A 17,972-nucleotide genomic window follows, 5' to 3' on the forward strand; every position below is an offset into this window, starting at 1 on the left:
GCCAAGGGGAGAAGGAAAAAATGCAAAGACCTTTAGGCGCAAGATGTGGGAAAGTTAGGCTGCAGTTCGCAGCTGATGGCTCTGAGGTGCCTGCAGGCTGGATCTGAAATCAAACCTACTTTTGTTCTACTTCTGACATCAGCGGCAGTAAATAGATGCTGATGGGAACTGGCTGACATTTTGTTTCAGACGCGTAAGGGGAGTGGAATCCTGCCCCTAGCCTCACCCAAGAAGCTGGGTGAGCAGAAGTGAAGACTCAGGCCAACGCACACAAGGAAAGGGACAAAAATGAAACATTGGGCTCATTTTCTTGGTCCATAAAATGTATATCATCGTAGGCTACATTTTTCTTTTCTCTGCCACCAAAACACACACTCAGGGAGAGGGAAAAACACTGACTACAAAATTTCCCCTCAGGTGGCCTTTCTTCCGCCCTTGGTCCAGTGCACTCTGATCGAGTTATTTAACCGCTGCCAATAGGCCACCGACTATATTTCATCTGCAGGAAGATTAGCATAAAATTTGCCTGATGTCCCTCACTCTTGCGCTTTCTTTGTTCCTACACTATTTCTTTATTAAAATCGAATATCCATCTGTATGGCCTTATGCATAGCTAGAGAAACCACCAGCTCTTTTAGGACAGAGAATTTCTTTTATATGCTTTTGCCTTCATCACATGGGAAATATCATTTGGACTCTTTAGGGAATACTGTTTGATGATGATCCACAGAGAACCATGCCTCTGGCCACACAAAGCATCAGTGCCTTGAGAAGAAATACTAAACTAAAATGAATGATGCACAGGTATTTTGGATTTTCTTAGCATCCAAGGACAAGCAGCTCCCTGGTAGCCATCCAGTTTACCTTTTCTGGGCTCTCACCATTGGTAAACATAGCTTAGAAATAACCTTATAAAAAAAGCAACATTACCCAAATGGTCGGCATTAACTTATATGCCAAATCCCACTTTTTTTTTTTTTTTTTTTTTTAGAGCTGTGCCACTAATTAGATAGGAAAAGAAGCAAGGATGCACTTTCTATCCAAGTTTAAGTTTGAGAAAAGAGCAAAAGCACAATTTTATTTAGATGTCCAAGGCCTCTAGAAGATCTCTTTTTAAAGCTAGTTCCTGGTTTTAAACTCTTCCCTGACCATTTTCTCAAATTTGCCACCATTCCATTCTTCATGGCATCTTTTTTGAGGTCAGAGAGACCTTGGTTGAACACTCTCTGGCAAAAGTCTAGCAGTTCAGCAACTGCGGGTCAGACCCAGAAGTAGTAATAGGAATAAAATGGCAAGGATGAGATGCCTAAAAATAGACCCCACCATTTTTACACCATCTAGTTAAATCAATCAGGTCTAGCGCTGAGGACAATATCCAATGACCAATGAACACAATTATTTTAAGAAAAACAAGGGATTTTTAACTTGGAGGCTAAAAAGTATTACTGGTATTACTGCCACAGGAAAGGCAATTTCATTTTTAACTGTGTCATTATTGAATAGTGATTATTCTAACTCACAGGGAAATTTGTGAAATGCACACTAGTAATACTGAACATGGAGAATGCAGCCTTTGGCATTCAAGCCAGAGGGGTTCATTGTTATACTGCACAAGATTCATTCTGTGTTTTCTTCCTAAATCCTTCAGTAAAAAAAATTAATTTTATGTGTAGAACAAATTTTTCTTCATCTAAATATAGACTGGTCACTAAAATAATCTTCCAAAGACAAATTTCGGCACTGTCGTTTGGAATTTGGCTCTGGGTAGCTCTTAATTTCATTCTGATGAAAAAGCACAGATTTTCAAAACTGTCTCCAAGCATCTTAGGCACCTGGAGATTTTTATATGTTTAGATCATCATTAATCATAAATTATTAAGCACTTTCAGATTCAATGGCAATATATTTATATGGATTATAGTCCCCAAGCCTTGAGATTCTAGAATGTGAAGCTGAAGCCAAGAGCTGAGGAAGAAAAACCATAACATAAAAACAAAATTTTATAAAATAATTAACAGCTTTGTAGAATGTGTCAGATGTCCACAAATAACCCGGAGGAAATTTTTCCAAGATGTCAACTTTGGGTTTTGTTTTTTGTTTGTTTGGTTTTGGTTTTTTTTTTTTTTTTTTTTTTCAAAATGTAAAAGCAAAAGCTAGTCTTGTTCCCTTAGGTAAATAGAATGGGAGTTGGTCAGAAAGTGTGGCTCCAAATGTCACTTGTGAGTGTGATGAGTTTATATTTATGGGCACATGTGCACATTTACATACATACCAAATCTCACATATGCATAAAATCTCATTAGTGTATTATTCTGAACATTTAACCCATATTACCCTCTAGGTAATCAGCTGATTGAAGCAAAGAGTAAGTAGCCCCTTTTCCCCCTATCGCTATGTGGAAGCTAAAAGTTCAGTTTCTGGAACTGTCCCTTCATCTCCTCCGTCCTTCTGATCAGGAGGGCTGTCAGGTGGGGAAGAAGGTAGTTTCAGAAGACAAATTAACACCATCTTTACCCCACACCATGTTTTTCTGAGAGTTTAAAGAAAAGCAAAAGTGGGAAACAGTGAGATTTCTTTTCAATTCTAAATCCCACATAATTATAGTGAAACTGAACGTAAAATATTCCTTTCTCATGCTTTAATAATGACTCTTTGTGAAGTTATAATAGATGATGTATTTTTCAAATGATTAATTCACCTACACGGCTTTGGCTGTCGCCACATAAAATACCCGGCTGTCAGAGTCAGCCTCTTCATCTTACCTCCACCACCTCCTCATATTCTTCGTCATCTGCCATTTTCCCAGAGTAGTAGTGGCACCTACAAACTTCTCATATTCCAGACAAATGAAAATGCATTAGCATCTATCCCTAGGACTGAAATCATAACATTATAGAAACAGAACGTAAGATTATCCATCCTACACATCCATAGATTGTCGCAGGCTACGTGAGAGGGGATATTTCAATATGGCTCTCAAAACCGCAGACTTCAGTCAGCGTCTCTTGATGCCCTCAGTAACAGGTCAGGTGTCGCGGCTTCTAGCTACACTACCAATTTAGCTCAAGTTGTAAAAGGAAGCGGAGGTAAGAAAGCGAGAGGATTTGGAGTCAAAGAAACAGGGTATTTAAGTTTCTAAATACTTGCGGAAAAACATTTTCAAGCAAACGTCTTAGTGAAAGGGGGGTCAGCTCGGCTTCCAGAAGTCAGAATTTTTCGCCAGCACCAAAATTCTAAGAGGGCTGCTTTGGGTCTCTCTACTGCTCTAAAACACCACAGCAGTCTGTCCTAGGCTTGAAATGAGAACACGCACAAACAAATCTGTCAATAGCTTTAAAAGAAAAAATAGAAACCTCAAGGCAATGGGGTTATTTTTTCCGGAACACCATTGGCTTGTATGGGTTTTTCGGTTCTGCTTCTGTAGCTCTTCCTCAAACCTGAAAAATAAAAGAAACGTTTCAAGCGTTGACTGAAGTACATAGAAGACTGTGGGTCTCTGGTCTAAGCTGCTAATTCAGGCACCGACGAGAGGATCTCCCAAGGCCTCCTTAGTTTGACGCCAGAGAGTGGGACTCTCTTGATAAAAGGGGATGATGACTTGGAGCAGCTGTCCCTTTGCCCGAAGATATTTGCCATGTAAACCAATACCCCGCCATGGCTGGTTTTGTTAAGCCAGCGAAACTGCCGCTTCTTCGGAGGCAAATGAAGCCCAGTAGAACAGGCTAAATATAGGAATGCAGAACATAGATCCTTTTACATACCATTATATTTAGGGAAAAAAATCAAAGGCAAAACTTTTTAAAATGTTGTCTGTTAGACGAGAGAGCCAACTCAAACAGTAGGCTCGTTAGTATAGGACCTTGATCACACAACACACGGCAGATGTAAGTAGGGCCTGAGTAGGGCAACAGGGTTACAAACTTTCCTAGTCCCATTTCCACCCCTAATTTCCCCAGTTATGACCCCAAACTTTGGGAAATACTTCAAGGGAAGCTGCAGAACATCTCCAGCAAGACCATTGCAGAAAAAGCCGTAAACCGGCCTTACCTTTAATCTATCAAATCAATTTCCTCAGCAGCAAAGCCTCTCCCAACTCTTCCCTCCTGAGAACCCCAGGCAAGAGCCAGAGTGGTGCCTGGGCTCCGAATTATCACGCGGTACCAGCAGCCAATCAGATCCCGAGTTGCTCGAATTTCAGAAGCTAAATATACTGAGTGATCTTCTGAAAACCACCTGTTCATCAATTCCACTAAAGGATAAAGGGTAACAAATTGCTTGCTTAGAACTATTCAAATGTAATGGAATTTTACTTAACTTCTAGCATATGGGGTTCAAATTTAGGTTTACTCTCCCATTTCCTGCCACCCTGTTTAATACCGTACTTGCGCAAAAGAATTTAGGATAAAATAAGCACGTCTTTGAGGGGCTGTGACCCTTCTTTAGCTGCTTTCTTCAGGTCACTTTTCCCCCTTTCATGGAGGTAAACATACTCCCCCTCGTGCAGCTCACCAGGTGAGCTACAGGTAAGTTCCAGGCATTGATGTGAAATAAACAGAGGAATAAAATCCACGAAACCTCAAGTTGGCAAAAACAATGTTTAAAATTGTGAACAGATGAAATGACAGGTGAAAATATTTGATGTGACCCTAGCTAAGATAGCCACAGGGTGTAATTAGAGAGAATAGGCCCCATCCTTTGGTGGTGGGGGGGGGGGGATCCTGAGACCATACTCATTATCTTCTCTCTCCTTAGGTAAGGCCAGCTGCTGGGAATACAGAGCCTCTTCCATACGTATCTGGGTCCCTTGATTTTCGACTTAGGTGGCATCTAGAGGCAAAGTGTGAATGCAAGCCCAAAGGGTTCAATTTCCAAACAGCAATAGCAGATAAAATTGAAATCTGTAAATTACCAGGAGAAGATAATGCTCTATTAGGTAAGTCAGAGTGTATGACACTGAGTTTGTAAAAATTACCCAGCAATTTTCTATCTAAAGACAATTTTCACTGATTTAATCTCTCTCTAAACCTCTGTACTAAGGCAAAAACCCTGCGGGTCACCTGTATCTTGACATGGATTTGAGACTAAACCTATTGGAATAGTTCTTTTTTAACTAAGCGTTAGGAAGGATTGTCACATTTCAAACATATGTACCTCTCCCCCTTCCGTGATTCATATGGTGGTGAATAAAACTGAGCATCATTTTATCATCTTAACTAATTAAACCTTGTTCATTTTCTATGTTCGCACAGGCTTTATGACCAAGAGATATGTGTGTCATATGAGAGCATTCCGTTGGCAGATGTAAACTAGAATTGACTAGTAATTCCTTATGTTTTAAAAGATGGTGTTAAATTGAAAAATAATTCAGGCTGACTTTTTAAAAAACACATAGTATAAAATCTTATAAAATAAAAAAATAAGCATAAGCACTCTGATGCCAACCTGGAACTATGTCCCCTAGGCATGAAAGAGCCACACAACGTTCCTGCCTTATCTATGGCCTCCTCTGTAGAAGAAGAAATGACCCCCTGATTTATTGGTAGGCTCTTATCACATGCCTTGCACATAGTAAGTGCTCCATACACGTTGGCTATTATTATTTTAAAATTATTATTACCATTTTAAAATATTTATTCATTTGAGAGAGAGACAGAGACAGGGCAAACAGAGAGAGGGGCAGAAGCAGAGGGACAAGCAGACTCCCCCACCCCGAGCACGGAGGCCAAAAGGGGGCTCGATCCCAGGACCTGGATATCATGACCTGAGCTGAAGGCAGGCACTTCGCCAACTGAGCCACCCAGGTGCTCCATATTATTACGGTTGTTAAACATTTTATTGGAGTCTTCATGCTTTATTCTGTATTAGACTGAAATATTGTGACACTTCTGAAATCAGACAGTAGTTAGTCTAAGAATTTATGAACAGGTAAGAGTTTGACTATAAACCTCTACAACTGACTACAGAGCAAAGCAGGGTAGAGTTCGGTGCCAAGAGCAGAGTTTCAGGCGATGTGTTCGTAAATATCAAAGTATAGAAGTATCATGTCTGTGGACCAGAATAGACTTGATGGAGAAGATGACATTGTAACAGAGCTTTTGTTTTTGCAAGGTTTTTTTTTTCTTTTTTTTTAAGATTTATTTATTTAAGAAAGAGAGAGAGGACAAGCGGGAGGGGCAGAGGGAGAGAGTCTCTTGCAGACTCCGCGCTGAGCATGGAGACAGCCGTGGGGCTCAATCCCACAACCCTGAGATCAGGACCTGAGCCGAAATCAAGAGTCGGATGCTTAAATGACTGAGCCCCCCCAGGCACCCCTGTTTTTGCAGTTTATTCTATTTTATTTATTAGTTCAATCAAATCATATCTGCACATCATTTAAGAATCAAATCGTTTTGCAAGGCTTATTCCTAAATCAGTGCTCCCTGTTCCCACCATTCCTCTATTTTTCCCTCCACGGAGACAATCATTTTGACTCTTTTAGCGAACCTTTTGTTATTTGTACACATTTAACAAAATGTCTCTCTTGTTCTTTTCTGATTGTTTTGGTCACAGGCATTACCTGTCAGGTTCCCGCCTCGGAATGTGAGGCTTTCGCACTCTTCCATAGGAGACCCCGCTCTTACCAGACACAAGCCTCGTCTCAGCCCGGCAGCCTCCCAGTGAAGTTCTACTTAGGTAATTCAGAGTTCAGTGTTTACGTCATGATTAGCAAAGGCTAATCTCAGAGGAACCCCACATATTCTGATTATTTTTCTTTTCCTGCCCAAGAGTTTGTTTTTCTGGAAATTGGTATCTCTCTCTCTTTTTTCCCATGGCTTAATTCTTCTGGACAAGCAGTATTCCGTAGAACTTCCTGCAATGATGGGAACGTTCCACAGCAGCACCATCCACCACGGAGGCCACTAGCCACAAGTGGCTATTGAGCATTCAAAATGTGACTAATGTGCCTGCAGAACTGAGCTGTTATACTTTTTATGTAATTTCAACTTAAATCGCCACGTGCAGCTGGTGGCTGTGGCATTGAATAGCGCAATCCTAGAGATGGACTGCTCCCTACTTCAAACGTCATGTCTACCTCTGCTCTCAGGAGTCTCGGGGACCTCAAGTAGCCTTCCGTCGTTGTATCCACTTCATGCTACATCTCAGGGAGCCTTCCGTTCCCTCTGCACTGGTTTCCTCCGTAGCTGGTGCTCGGCTCTCATCTTGATCCCCCTTCACTGTCATTCTGGGGATTATGTAGATTATCATATGAAAAGTCCCATTCTTTTTTACTAATGTTTATCGAGTATGTACAATGTACCAAGCACCGTTCTAGGTGCTTCCTTCCCACAGCACCACTAGTTGACTAAGCAACTTCTTGTTTATTAACAAAACCGCAATTTAGTTTGGCACAAAAATATCCTCTTTTAAAGAATACACTTCTCCTCAAACCCCTAAGAGTTAGGGGTAAACGTGTCACAGTTTTGCCAGTAAGATTTAAGTGTAATTCTAGGGAATAGGGCTTCTGGGAAAGGTATAACTTTACTGATGGGAAGGGTCAGATTCAGCTGGCATGTACTGTTTTGCTCTTGCCATTCTTCCCTTCTCTATGCCTAGAACACAGATGTAATGTCTGGGGACAGAGCAGCCTTCTTGAGACTATGAGGGTAAGTCTTACATTAAGAATGGTAAAGCCAGAAGGAGACTTAGCCTTTAATGACTTCCTAGTTCTTATATTTTGTAATTATTTTGTAGCTTAATAAGTTTAGTATATAATTTTTACAAATGATTAAATTGTGATTATTTTAAACTACCCTGAATATTATAATTTTTTTCTATTTTGCACTTTACAAAATTCTAGTAAAATTTATTATTTTTTCATGTTTATTGATCTTTGTAGCTTTCATTCTGTGTATTGCCTGCCCACATCTCCCCTTTTACATTGATTTATAGGCATTCTTAATATATTATGGATATTAGCCTTTTGTGCCTTGTAGATGTTGTGAATATTTCCTCCAAGTTGTTTGTGGTGTCTGTGGCCTTAGAGATGTGTTAAATTTATTTGCAGTCAAATTCGGCAATGCCTTCTTTCCAGTTTTGACACCGCTTATTGAATAAATTGAATTTGATTTTGAAATGCCACTTACAGCACATATTGAACTAGTATGCATGTCCGTTTCCAGAGTCTTTTGTGTTTTTTCTTGTTTTCTTTTTTTACTTTCTGGGTTTTTATTTTTATTTTTTACTTTATTTGATTGTGAGGTGTGATAAACAGAAAACTATATAAATCTTGTGTGTACAGGTGAGCAAATGATGGTAAAGTAAGCATCCATATGACTACCACTCAGGTACAGAAAGGTCATTTCTATCCTGACCTTGACGGTAATAATTTCCTTTCTTTTATTTTTAGTTTTATCACACCTGAATGCATTCCGGAACAATATAGTTTAGTTTTGTCTGTTTTAAAATTTTATATAATAGATTCATGCTATGTGCAATTTTTATAACTTCACTTGTCACTTAATATCATGTTCGTTGATTGTTATTATTGTAGAATATTCCATTGTATGACTCTATTCCATCTATCCATTCTACGGTTGAAGCAGAATTGTGTATTTCCAGCATTTTTCATTTAAGAATAGATGAACATTCTTGCACACAGATTCTGGTGGTCATAAACAATTAAATGATGAGAGTATATAAGTAGGAGTGGAAATTATGAGTCAAGGAGTATTGCTCATCGTCAACTTTAATAAATCATGCTGCCTGTTTTCCAGTATTGGTGCTGATTTATATTCTCATCAGTAGTGTGTGCTCCTACCTTAGCTACCACTTGAGATGAAGCTTTCTAAATTTGGTCTATCTCGTAGGTGTGTAATAGTATAATCTTGTGGTTTTAATTTGCATTTCTGTGACTTGCCAGTAAAGTTGAACTCCTTTTCATATGTTTATTAGATATTTGGGTGTTCTATTGTTTTTTGAGAAGTGTCTGTTTAATTCTCTTGCCCATTTTTTCTGTTCAGTTGTTGGCCTTCTTCTCATTGATCTATAAACACTCTTTATTCTGGATAATAATCTTTTGGTAGTTAATATGTGTTGTAAGTATCTTCCCCCTCTCTTTGCTTATTTTTTACTATTTTTGTACTGGCATTTGATGAACAGGAGTTCTTCATTTTCATGTAGTCAACTTCATCAGTGTTGTCCTTCGTGACTTGGAGAATAAAAATCCTTCTACCCCAAGATCATGAAGATGTATCCCAATATATACTTCTAAAAGCTTAGAGTTTTACCCTTCACATTTAAGTCTTAATCTACCTGGAAATTGTTATGTTTGGGGATGTGGTATGAACAAGAGATTTTATTTTATTTTTTTTTACATATGGGTACCCAGTTGTGGCAGCACCTTTTATTAAAAATTCCATTGTTTCCCCACTAGGTGAAATTCCTCCTCTGCTATCAATCTTTTCCAGATATGTATGGGTTTTTTCTGGACTCCCTACCCTATGGACTGGTCTATTTGTCCATCTCTGTACCAATACCACACTGTATTAATTCTATAGCCTTATGATCTGCCTTGATGTCTGGAAAAGCAAGTCCTCCCACCTTAGATTTTATTTTTAAGAGAATTTTGGCTCTTCTTGTCTTTGATATTTGATACAAATTTTAATTTTCTTCTCTTTATTGAAGTATAATTAACATACAATGTTACATTAGTTTTAGGCATACAATATGATTGTATGCCTAATGATTCAACAATTCTATACATTTCTCAGGGCTCATCACAATAAGTGTACTCTTGGAACACCTGGGTGGCTCAGTCAGTTAAGCATCTGCCTTTGGCTCAGGTCATGATCCTGGGGTCCTGGGATGGAGCCCCATGTCCTTGCACAGCGGGAGCCTGCTTTTCCCTATGCCTACTGCTCCCCTTGCTTGTGAGCTCTCTCTCTCTTTAACAAATAAATAAAATCTGTAAAAAAAAAAAAATTAAAAAAAAAAAAAACCCAATAAGTGTACTCTTGATACCTTTTACTTATTTCACTCCTCCCCCCATCCACCTCTCCTCTGATAACCACCAGATTGTTAAGAGGGGGGTGGTTGGTCTGTTTATTTTGTTTCTTAAAATCCAAATACAAGTGAAATCATACAGTATTTGTCTTTCTGTAACTGACTTATTTCACTTAGCATCATACCCTCTTGGTCCACCCATGTTTTTGCAAATGGCAAAATCTCATTCTCTTTTGTGGCTGAGTAATATCCATCGTGTATATGCGTGTGTGTGTTTTCTCCATGTTTTCTCCAGTGGCTGCACCAACTTGCATTCCTACCGACAGTGCATGAGGGTTCCTTTTTCTCTACATCCTCGCCAATACTTGGTATTTCTTATCTTTTTTATTTTACCCATTCTGATAGGTGTAAGGTTTTGATTGGCATTTCCCTGATGATAAATTTTCTGTAAAAATTTTAGAAATGGCTTATCAATTTCCTTAAAAAGTGTAGTCTCGTGTTCAATTAATCTACTTGACTCTTCCTAAGTCAGTGTCATGCTGTTTTAATTATTATAGCTCTTTTTTTTTTTAAGATTTTATTTCTTTATTTGACAGAGATAGAGACAGCCAGCGAGAGAGGGAACACAAGCAGGAGGAGTGGGAGAGGAAGAAGCAGGCTCATAGCGGAGGAGCCTGAAGTGGGGCTTGGTCCCGGAACCCAGGATCACGCCCTGAGCCGAAGGCAGGTGCCTAACCGCTGTGCCACCCAGGCGCCCCTAATTATTATAGCTCTTTAGTATGTTTTGATAGTGTAGCCCAAGCTGCCCTCATTCTTCTAAAATTCACTTGGCTATTTATGCTTTCATTCTTTTAGAGGTGTTAAGAATTAGCTTATCAAGTTTCATGAAAATTATCCTTGTTTTTTTTTTTTTTGTGATTGCATTGAATTTGTGGATTTATTTTGCAAGAATTGACACTTTCATAATTTAATCTTCCCATCCAGATCCTTGTTTACATCCATCAACAAAGTTTTATGGTTTTCTTTATATAGATCTTGCCCAATAAGCAGTACAAGTGAATTCCTAGGTATATTAAAGCATTTATTTTCACTATAAATGAGATTTTGTATATAATTTCTAAGAGACACTATTTATCAAGTTTCTTTTTTGTTATTATTGATTTATCATGTATTATTATTATTATTAACTTTTTCATGAAATTCATTAGGATTTTGAGAAAGGTGATAATGTGGGTGTTCAGTCAGCCATCTTGCATCCCAAGCATAGACATAGCATTTTGAGCAAATTTTGGACAGGAGGAAGAACATTCCAGGATTATAGGTAGTATGAGCAATCACATAGAGGTGGGAAGGTGTGAGGCATATTTGGGGAATGAAGATTAATCTGGTTTAGGCCAAGTAAGGTATATGTGCAGATGTAACGGAAGACTATAGAGTAGAAGCTATGCTGTCAGGACGCTGAATGCCTAGCTAAGCAGCAGAAAATGATACAGATTGACATTCCAAATTGCCACTTTTTTCTATATAGTGTCAAACTTTAAGTCATACATTAGCAGAATGGAAATACATCAGAAACACACATTATACCGTATAAAATTAAACATGTTCAGTTGTGGAACGTGCAGATCCAGTAACCCAGCAGGATATTTGGTGTGAATAGGAGCTCCCCCAAATTATCAAACTGTCCAGGTGGTGCCTGCTTTCCAAAATCCACGTCAAACACTGTAAGTTTCGCCCATGTTGCACACTCATCTTTCTAAATACTCCTACCTCCTCCTACTGATGTTGCCTAAAGTGAGATCCCATGAAAAATACAGAAACGTGGAAGAGGGGGATTTTAAAATGTTAAATTACCCTCTGGCCCATTTCTCTGATTTCTTGTGGGACTTGGACACAGGCTTATTTCCTACGCGAGCTCTTTGTTGTTTTCTTGCTGGAGAGACCCGACTTTGAGGCCACACGTCTCTCCAGTCTCTGCCCTGAAGTGAGAACAGCCAAGGGTTTTCTGTGTTTTCCTTCTATTCTCTCCTCTCCACAGCCTAATCCAAAGTTGTTCTTTGAACCCACTCTACCAGTTATTCAATTGCTATGGAGTAAATTATCAGAATCTACAACTGATTGCCCATCTCCAGATACTTCACAAATGAATGGGGTCTCAAAATCTGCCAGCCTTAAACTGCTGACTTCTAAGGAGTTTCCAATCCGAGATATAAAGAAAAACCAGCAAAGCTGATTATCTCGTGTGACTTGTAAGGCACAAGTACCTCCAACTGTCCCCTCACACACAAATTAAATGTATGTATGTCCGTGTGTGCATACATGTGTGTGTGTGTGTGTGTGAGAGAGAGAGAGAGAGAGAGAGTGTGTGTGTGTGTGTGTGTGTGTGTGTGTGTTTCCCCAGGGAAAAGACATTCCAAATATGAGTTTAAATATATAGTCCTTACATTGTTGTTAAAAGTTAGGCCTAATGGTCAGAAAGGACTCATTATGTGTATTTATGTATATATACATGTGAATATGAACATAGAGGCAGCCACACAATTTACAACATAGAAGCTTCCTCTAGCTCAGATGACAGTTTTTTAAATTGAAGATACATTTCCATGTTCATTAGTTTTTGTATGAGCAGGTCTAGGTGAGGAAGCTGTTGTATCACTTCTGGTTAGCAAGAGAAGGCTGTATGGAGGAGGTGGCATTTTATCAGGTCCTGTATATGACAGGCCAACCCACCCAGGCCATCTGTAGACAATGATTTATTAAATAGTTCTTTTTTTTTCCTTTTTTTAAAAAATTGATTAAGTAGTCCTTCATGCTCTGCATGAGTAATGAACAGTCTGGAAATGCCGAACTCACTTGACAGAGTTTGAACTAATACCTAACTCATCTTTCTGTCATTGTCACTGAGGGCAGAACAGATTGTTTTCCAAGGAGGAAAGTGAAAATGAGTGGGTTGGTCATTTTCATGGCCAGTCACATACCATTACAAGTCGGAATGTTTGACAATATGGCAAATATGGGCTGAGTAGATGACCATTGTCCCATTGTTTCCAAGTCCAATTTAGTCCCAGGAAGATCCCTGCAGTGCAGGTCTATTGTGGAAATCCAGTTCATCATGGACTGGACAGTCTGGCTGACCTATTGAATGTAAGTGGTTTGAAAGTCACCAAAAACTAGGCCAGTTCCATCATTTCCAGTGACCTAAGATGTACCTTCGGGAGAACCAAGATGGCACTAGGGACCTGAACTAAACAGATAATCTCAGATTCAAACCGAAGCCTAGCTTGGTATACTTTTGGAATTATTATTTCAGTAGACAGCTGCCCAGAGTGGCAGGATCTGGGACTTAGTTAAACTCGAGGACAGTTATTTTTCAAAATGGAAACCTGGTCCCATAGAGCCTCTTTGTGGCTTCCTTTCCTCGTAAGTAAACAAGGGAATTGGGACTGGCTTTTCCCAGTATGAGTTCTTGAGAATCATCAGACTCACAACCCAGTCCATGAGAAGAGGGTTCCCTTGCTGATAAGTATGGGAAATGCAGAGCATAACACTTCTCTGAGATCTGCAGGCACATTCAGTTGTGATGGCTCCAAGAAACAGAGCCACAAAGTGGTTGGCTTCTTTTGTTTCACACTGCATGTCTAAAAATGACATAAGCACAGAACAATATCTTGAAATAACATCAGTCAGTTTCATCCCATAAAATACAGTTTGTGAATCCCCACGTTAACACTTGTCCAGGGTGGCAACTCCAGATCTGCCTTGGTCCAAACCCAAATGCTTGGGACGGGCACAGAAAGAAACTGGCACCAAGGCTGGGAGGAGAGAGTCTGTTTACGATCCTATCTCCGACCTGTGTGCCATGCAGTTTACAGCTGAATAATGAGTTACTCTGGGAAATCACTCCCTGCTTCGGGACTCATTTTCCTCATCTGTGAAATGAGTGAGCTGTGCGACCCTTTCAGCTCTGTGACAGCATGAAATATCTGTCCCTGTGTGAGGCTCGCGTCAGACCTTGACCTCTCCGATGCCCCACTGGACTGCCGAGTGACAGGCACCACAGCTAACCCTCCATAAATAGATGTCCCGTATCTTGGGTCTCAGGATGAATTTATAGCTGAAGACTGACATGGAGTAACTTTCAAACAAGACCAATTTGACCTCCAAGAAAAAATATTTTATACTATTTTTTAGCCATTACATTACATTATAAAGCAATGGTATTTTTTTTAATTTAACAAATGTAAATAACAGCTCTGATTTTTATTTTTTTTTAAAAATTTAAAGCCAAACAATACTTGATAATTTCTCTGGACAGGAAAACATCCAAGAGGCATTTCGATGTACCTTAGAGCTACCCCAGGAGCCACTGGGTTAATGACTTCTAACCTAGAAAATTCCTACTGCTGTTTCCTTTTGCTTTTTATGAAAAGCAATAAAAAAAAAAAACGCTTCAATGTGATTAGTACCTTTCTTAATTGGTTATAGGTATGCCTCATTCAACCACCCCAGGAGCTTAGCAAGTAGCAGAGACACTTGGTTTCTCTGTCATTTTGGTTAACTCTGAACGGTGACAGAATATCATTCCAGCTGATCTCAAAATGAATCCAAGGCTGCAGAGACTCGGAGGGACCGAAAGTAAAACACAGATCTACTTTAGATGCCCAGGAATATAGGACTTCCAGGGAAGAATAAAGAAGTACCCAAGTCATGGTATTTTCAGGAAAAAAGTGCGAGATAAAGTAGTAATGTGTTAATCTCAAGTGGATATCCAACACAAAATCCTAACCCTCTTAACAGTTTGTAACTTGCTTCTACTTTTTGGAATAAGCAGAGAATATTTCTGTGGATAGGGAGTAGGTAAAGAATCGTTCTACAGGGGCACCTGGGTGGCTCAGTCATTAAGCGTCTGCCTTTGGCTCAGCTCATGATCCCAGGGTCCTGGGATGGAGCCCCACATCGGGCTCCCTACTCAGTAGGTCTGCTTCTCCCTCTCTCTCTGCCCCTGCTCATGTGCTCTCTCTCTCTCGCTCTGTCTCTCAAATAATAATAATCTAAAAAAGAAAGAGAGAGAGAAAGAAAGAAAGAAAAAGAAAAGAAGGAAAGGAAGAAGAAAGAAAGAAAGAAAGAAAGAAAGAAAGAAAGAAAGAAAGAAAGAAAGAAAGAAAGAAAGAAAGAAAATAGTCCTACATGTTAGGAATAGGTAGAAAATATTAAGTCTAAAATGTACATTTCTCAGAGGCCAAATACTTAGAAAACCAGAAGGAATCCGCCCCCCCCACTCCACCTCAGTTCATGCTATTGACTTTCTCTTTCTCCAGACGCACAAGATGGAATGAACACAGAATCACAAGGCTGGTTATTGCTTTGCCATGCTGCCAAAGGCCCAGACCAGGTGCCTTATCAGGGACCTTTACTGGTATTCAGCTGGAGGTTCCGCGGGTGGTGCTCTGCAGACTTCCAGCCTCTCCCTTAGCCCTGTGACTGTATCGCACCACTTCTAAAGCTGAAGCGGCAACTCTGCACCTGAGGCTCTTTCGTCCGGACTAAGGAAAGCGGCACCGCCCAGCAAGCTGCGTCCAGAGTGCCAAAGAACTACCACACCACCTCTATCAGCAGACACCACCGGCCGATGGGAACTTCTGCACAAATATGTCAGTTCCCACCCACCTCGGCTGGGTTAATTCTGAGGCACGTGCTTTGCACCAATTCTAGTTTACCCGTGGCCTAGCAGCTGTGTTTTCTCTTCCCTGCTTAACATGCCTTTCTCTCCTGGAGTTGCCTGCACTTCTTAAAGTACTTTCACCCGGGGGCTCAGTTGGTGAGCGTCTGCCTTCGGCTCAGATCATGATCTCAGAGTCCTGGGATCAAGTCCTGAGTCCTCCATCGGGCTCCCAGCTTAGCTAGGGAGTCTGCTTCTTCCTCTCCCTCTCCCTCTGCCCCCCCCCCCCCCGCCGCTCGTGCACTCTCACTCTCTTGATCTCAAATAAAATCTTTTTTGTTTATTTATTTTATTTTTATTTTTATTTATTTATTTGACAGAGAGAGAGACAGCCAGTGAGAGAGGGAACACAAGCAGGGGGAGTGGGAGAGGAAGAAGCAGGCTCCCAGCAGAGGAGCCTGATGCGGGGCTCAATCCCAGAACATGAGGATCACACCCTGAGCCGAAGGCAGATGCTTAACGACTGAGCCACCCAGGCACCCCATAAAATCTTTTTTAAAAGAGTACTTTCACTTAAATCCTTTTCGGGTGTCTGCATTTGGGAAAACCACACTAAGACTCGTTATATCCCATGGCCATTTCATAACATGAGGAAGGGAAATTCTCAAAAACAGGTAATACTGCAAAGGAGCTTGGATATAAAAGGAAGTCTCACCTCCAATATGCTAAGGTTCTCAAGAGGCTGCTCTATGGGCAAGTCATGGTCTCGTATTCCTGCCTCGCCCATGCCTTTCAGCCCACCTGAGAGTCTGTCCTCCGTCTTCTCAGCTACTCTGTGCCTAAATCTTCCCTACAAGTTACATCAACATGTAACTAGACTATTCTCTAAGACAGTGGTTCTCAGAGTGTGGTCCCAGGACTGGCAGCATGAGGATCACCCAGGAACTTGCTAGAAATGTAAATGTGGAGTCTTTCTCCAGCTTCTGGAATCAGATACTCTTGGGTAGGGCCTAGCATCTCTATTTTCACAAGCCTTCCAAGTATTCCATAGAACTTGAGAATGCTGAAGTTCGAGAACAACAGTTTCGGGAACTATTTCCTATCGCACACACACCGCCCCGCAATGTGGCTGTAAAAAGCTCCGACTCCAGTTCCCGTTCATCTTCCACACTATTCAGTCTGTGTAAACTGTCAGTGCCACCTCATAAATCTCTCTCGCGTCAACCTCTTTTCTCCTCCGTTGCCTCCAGTCAGTATTGCTCTCCTGGGGGCGCCTGGGTGGCACAGCGGTTGAGCGTCTGCCTTCGGCTCAGGGCGTGGTCCCGGCGTTATGGGATCGAGCCCCACATCAGGCTCCTCCGCTGGGAGCCTGCTTCTCCCTCTCCCACTCCCCCTGCTTGTGTTCCCTCTCTCGCTGGCTGTCTCTCTCTCTGTCAAATAAATAAATAAAATCTTTTTTTTAAAAAAAAGTATTGCTCCCCTCAATTACCCACGCAGCCTCCCCCTGCAGGCCTCCCACCTGTTTTCCAGCAGCCGCTGGGTTTGCATGTGTCAAACGCAAGTGTGTCCCAGCCCTGCGCTTCAAACGCTTCCCTTGCTGCCTGCGCTCTGAACGTGAACCTGAGCTCCTCAGGACGTGCACGCAAAGCCGTGTGCGAGGGCAGGCGCCCGCCTGCCTAGTTCTCCTAGACCACAGACACAGCCTCCCCGCAGTCCAGCCCCTCAAAGACTGGCATCTCTCTCTCACAGGTCCATTGCGGAGGGTCTTCACGGCCCCTCCGGTGCCCCTCTAAAGAAACCACAGGAATGTAAAGGACGACCCTTCCAGGCAGCATCAAATTTTGGAGAGGATCTACAGCCTACAGCAACGGGGCCATATCGGTGAGGAGAAGAGGGAAGGGCTGAAGCTAGATTTTTCTCTACTTAGAGTTTTCCTCAGGGAGGGTCTCACCCCTCAGGGCCCAGTCAGGCCTTGGGGCTTCCAGCCCTTTCTGCATTTATTATCTTTGGCTCTAGGATTTCTTATGTACCTAATCTCTTTGAGATGAATTCTCCCTCTGTGAACTAGAGATAAATGCGGCCTTCTCTAGCACATAGGGCTGGTGAGGCTCAAATGAGAAAACTTTTTTTAGTTTCACTTGTTTAAGTAATCTCTACATCCAACGTGGGGCTCAAATTCACAACTCCAAGATTAAGAGCCCCATGCTCTTCCGTCTGAGCCAGCCAGGTGCCCCTCAAATGAGAAAACACTTTTAGTAAGCTTTGAAAGCTTCAGAGTACAAGACAAAAGTAAAGTATTGTTGTTCGATAACTGTGATAGTTACATTAGCCA

The 17,972-nt window shown here is 41.1% G+C and overlaps 1 protein-coding gene and 1 long non-coding RNA gene across 21 annotated transcripts in view; one reads left to right on the forward strand and one right to left on the reverse strand.

Moving 5' to 3' along the window:
• NEB (nebulin) overlaps positions 1–4,169 on the reverse strand; it is a 209,813-nt gene extending 205,644 nt beyond the window's left edge. For 18 of the 20 annotated variants that reach the window (XM_087860769.1, XM_087860763.1, XM_087860762.1 and 15 more), the window contains exons 1-3: positions 4,048–4,168; positions 3,354–3,437; positions 2,763–2,827 (exon numbers count right to left, since the gene is read on the reverse strand). In XM_087860769.1, the coding sequence (XP_087716895.1) occupies positions 2,763–2,798 (36 nt within the window). In that variant the 5' untranslated portion in view covers positions 2,799–2,827; positions 3,354–3,437; positions 4,048–4,168. Of the gene's footprint in view, positions 1–2,762; positions 2,831–3,353; positions 3,438–4,047 lie in introns of all 20 variants that reach the window. The other 2 variants (XM_087860771.1, XM_087860705.1) reach the window with 2 other exon arrangements.
• Positions 4,170–4,178: 9 nt separating this feature from the next.
• LOC148110732 (uncharacterized) lies at positions 4,179–6,672 on the forward strand. The gene is made up of 3 exons (XR_015723797.1): positions 4,179–4,263; positions 4,753–4,933; positions 6,550–6,672. It is a non-coding gene; the product is annotated as an uncharacterized LOC148110732 (long non-coding RNA).
• The last annotated feature ends 11,300 nt before the right edge of the window (positions 6,673–17,972 follow it).

The sequence above is a fragment of the Ursus americanus genome, chromosome 1 (genome assembly GCF_024610735.1).
Source record: "Ursus americanus isolate L20-20 chromosome 1, mUrsAme1.1.p, whole genome shotgun sequence".
In the NCBI taxonomy this organism is placed as follows: domain Eukaryota; kingdom Metazoa; phylum Chordata; class Mammalia; order Carnivora; family Ursidae; genus Ursus; species Ursus americanus.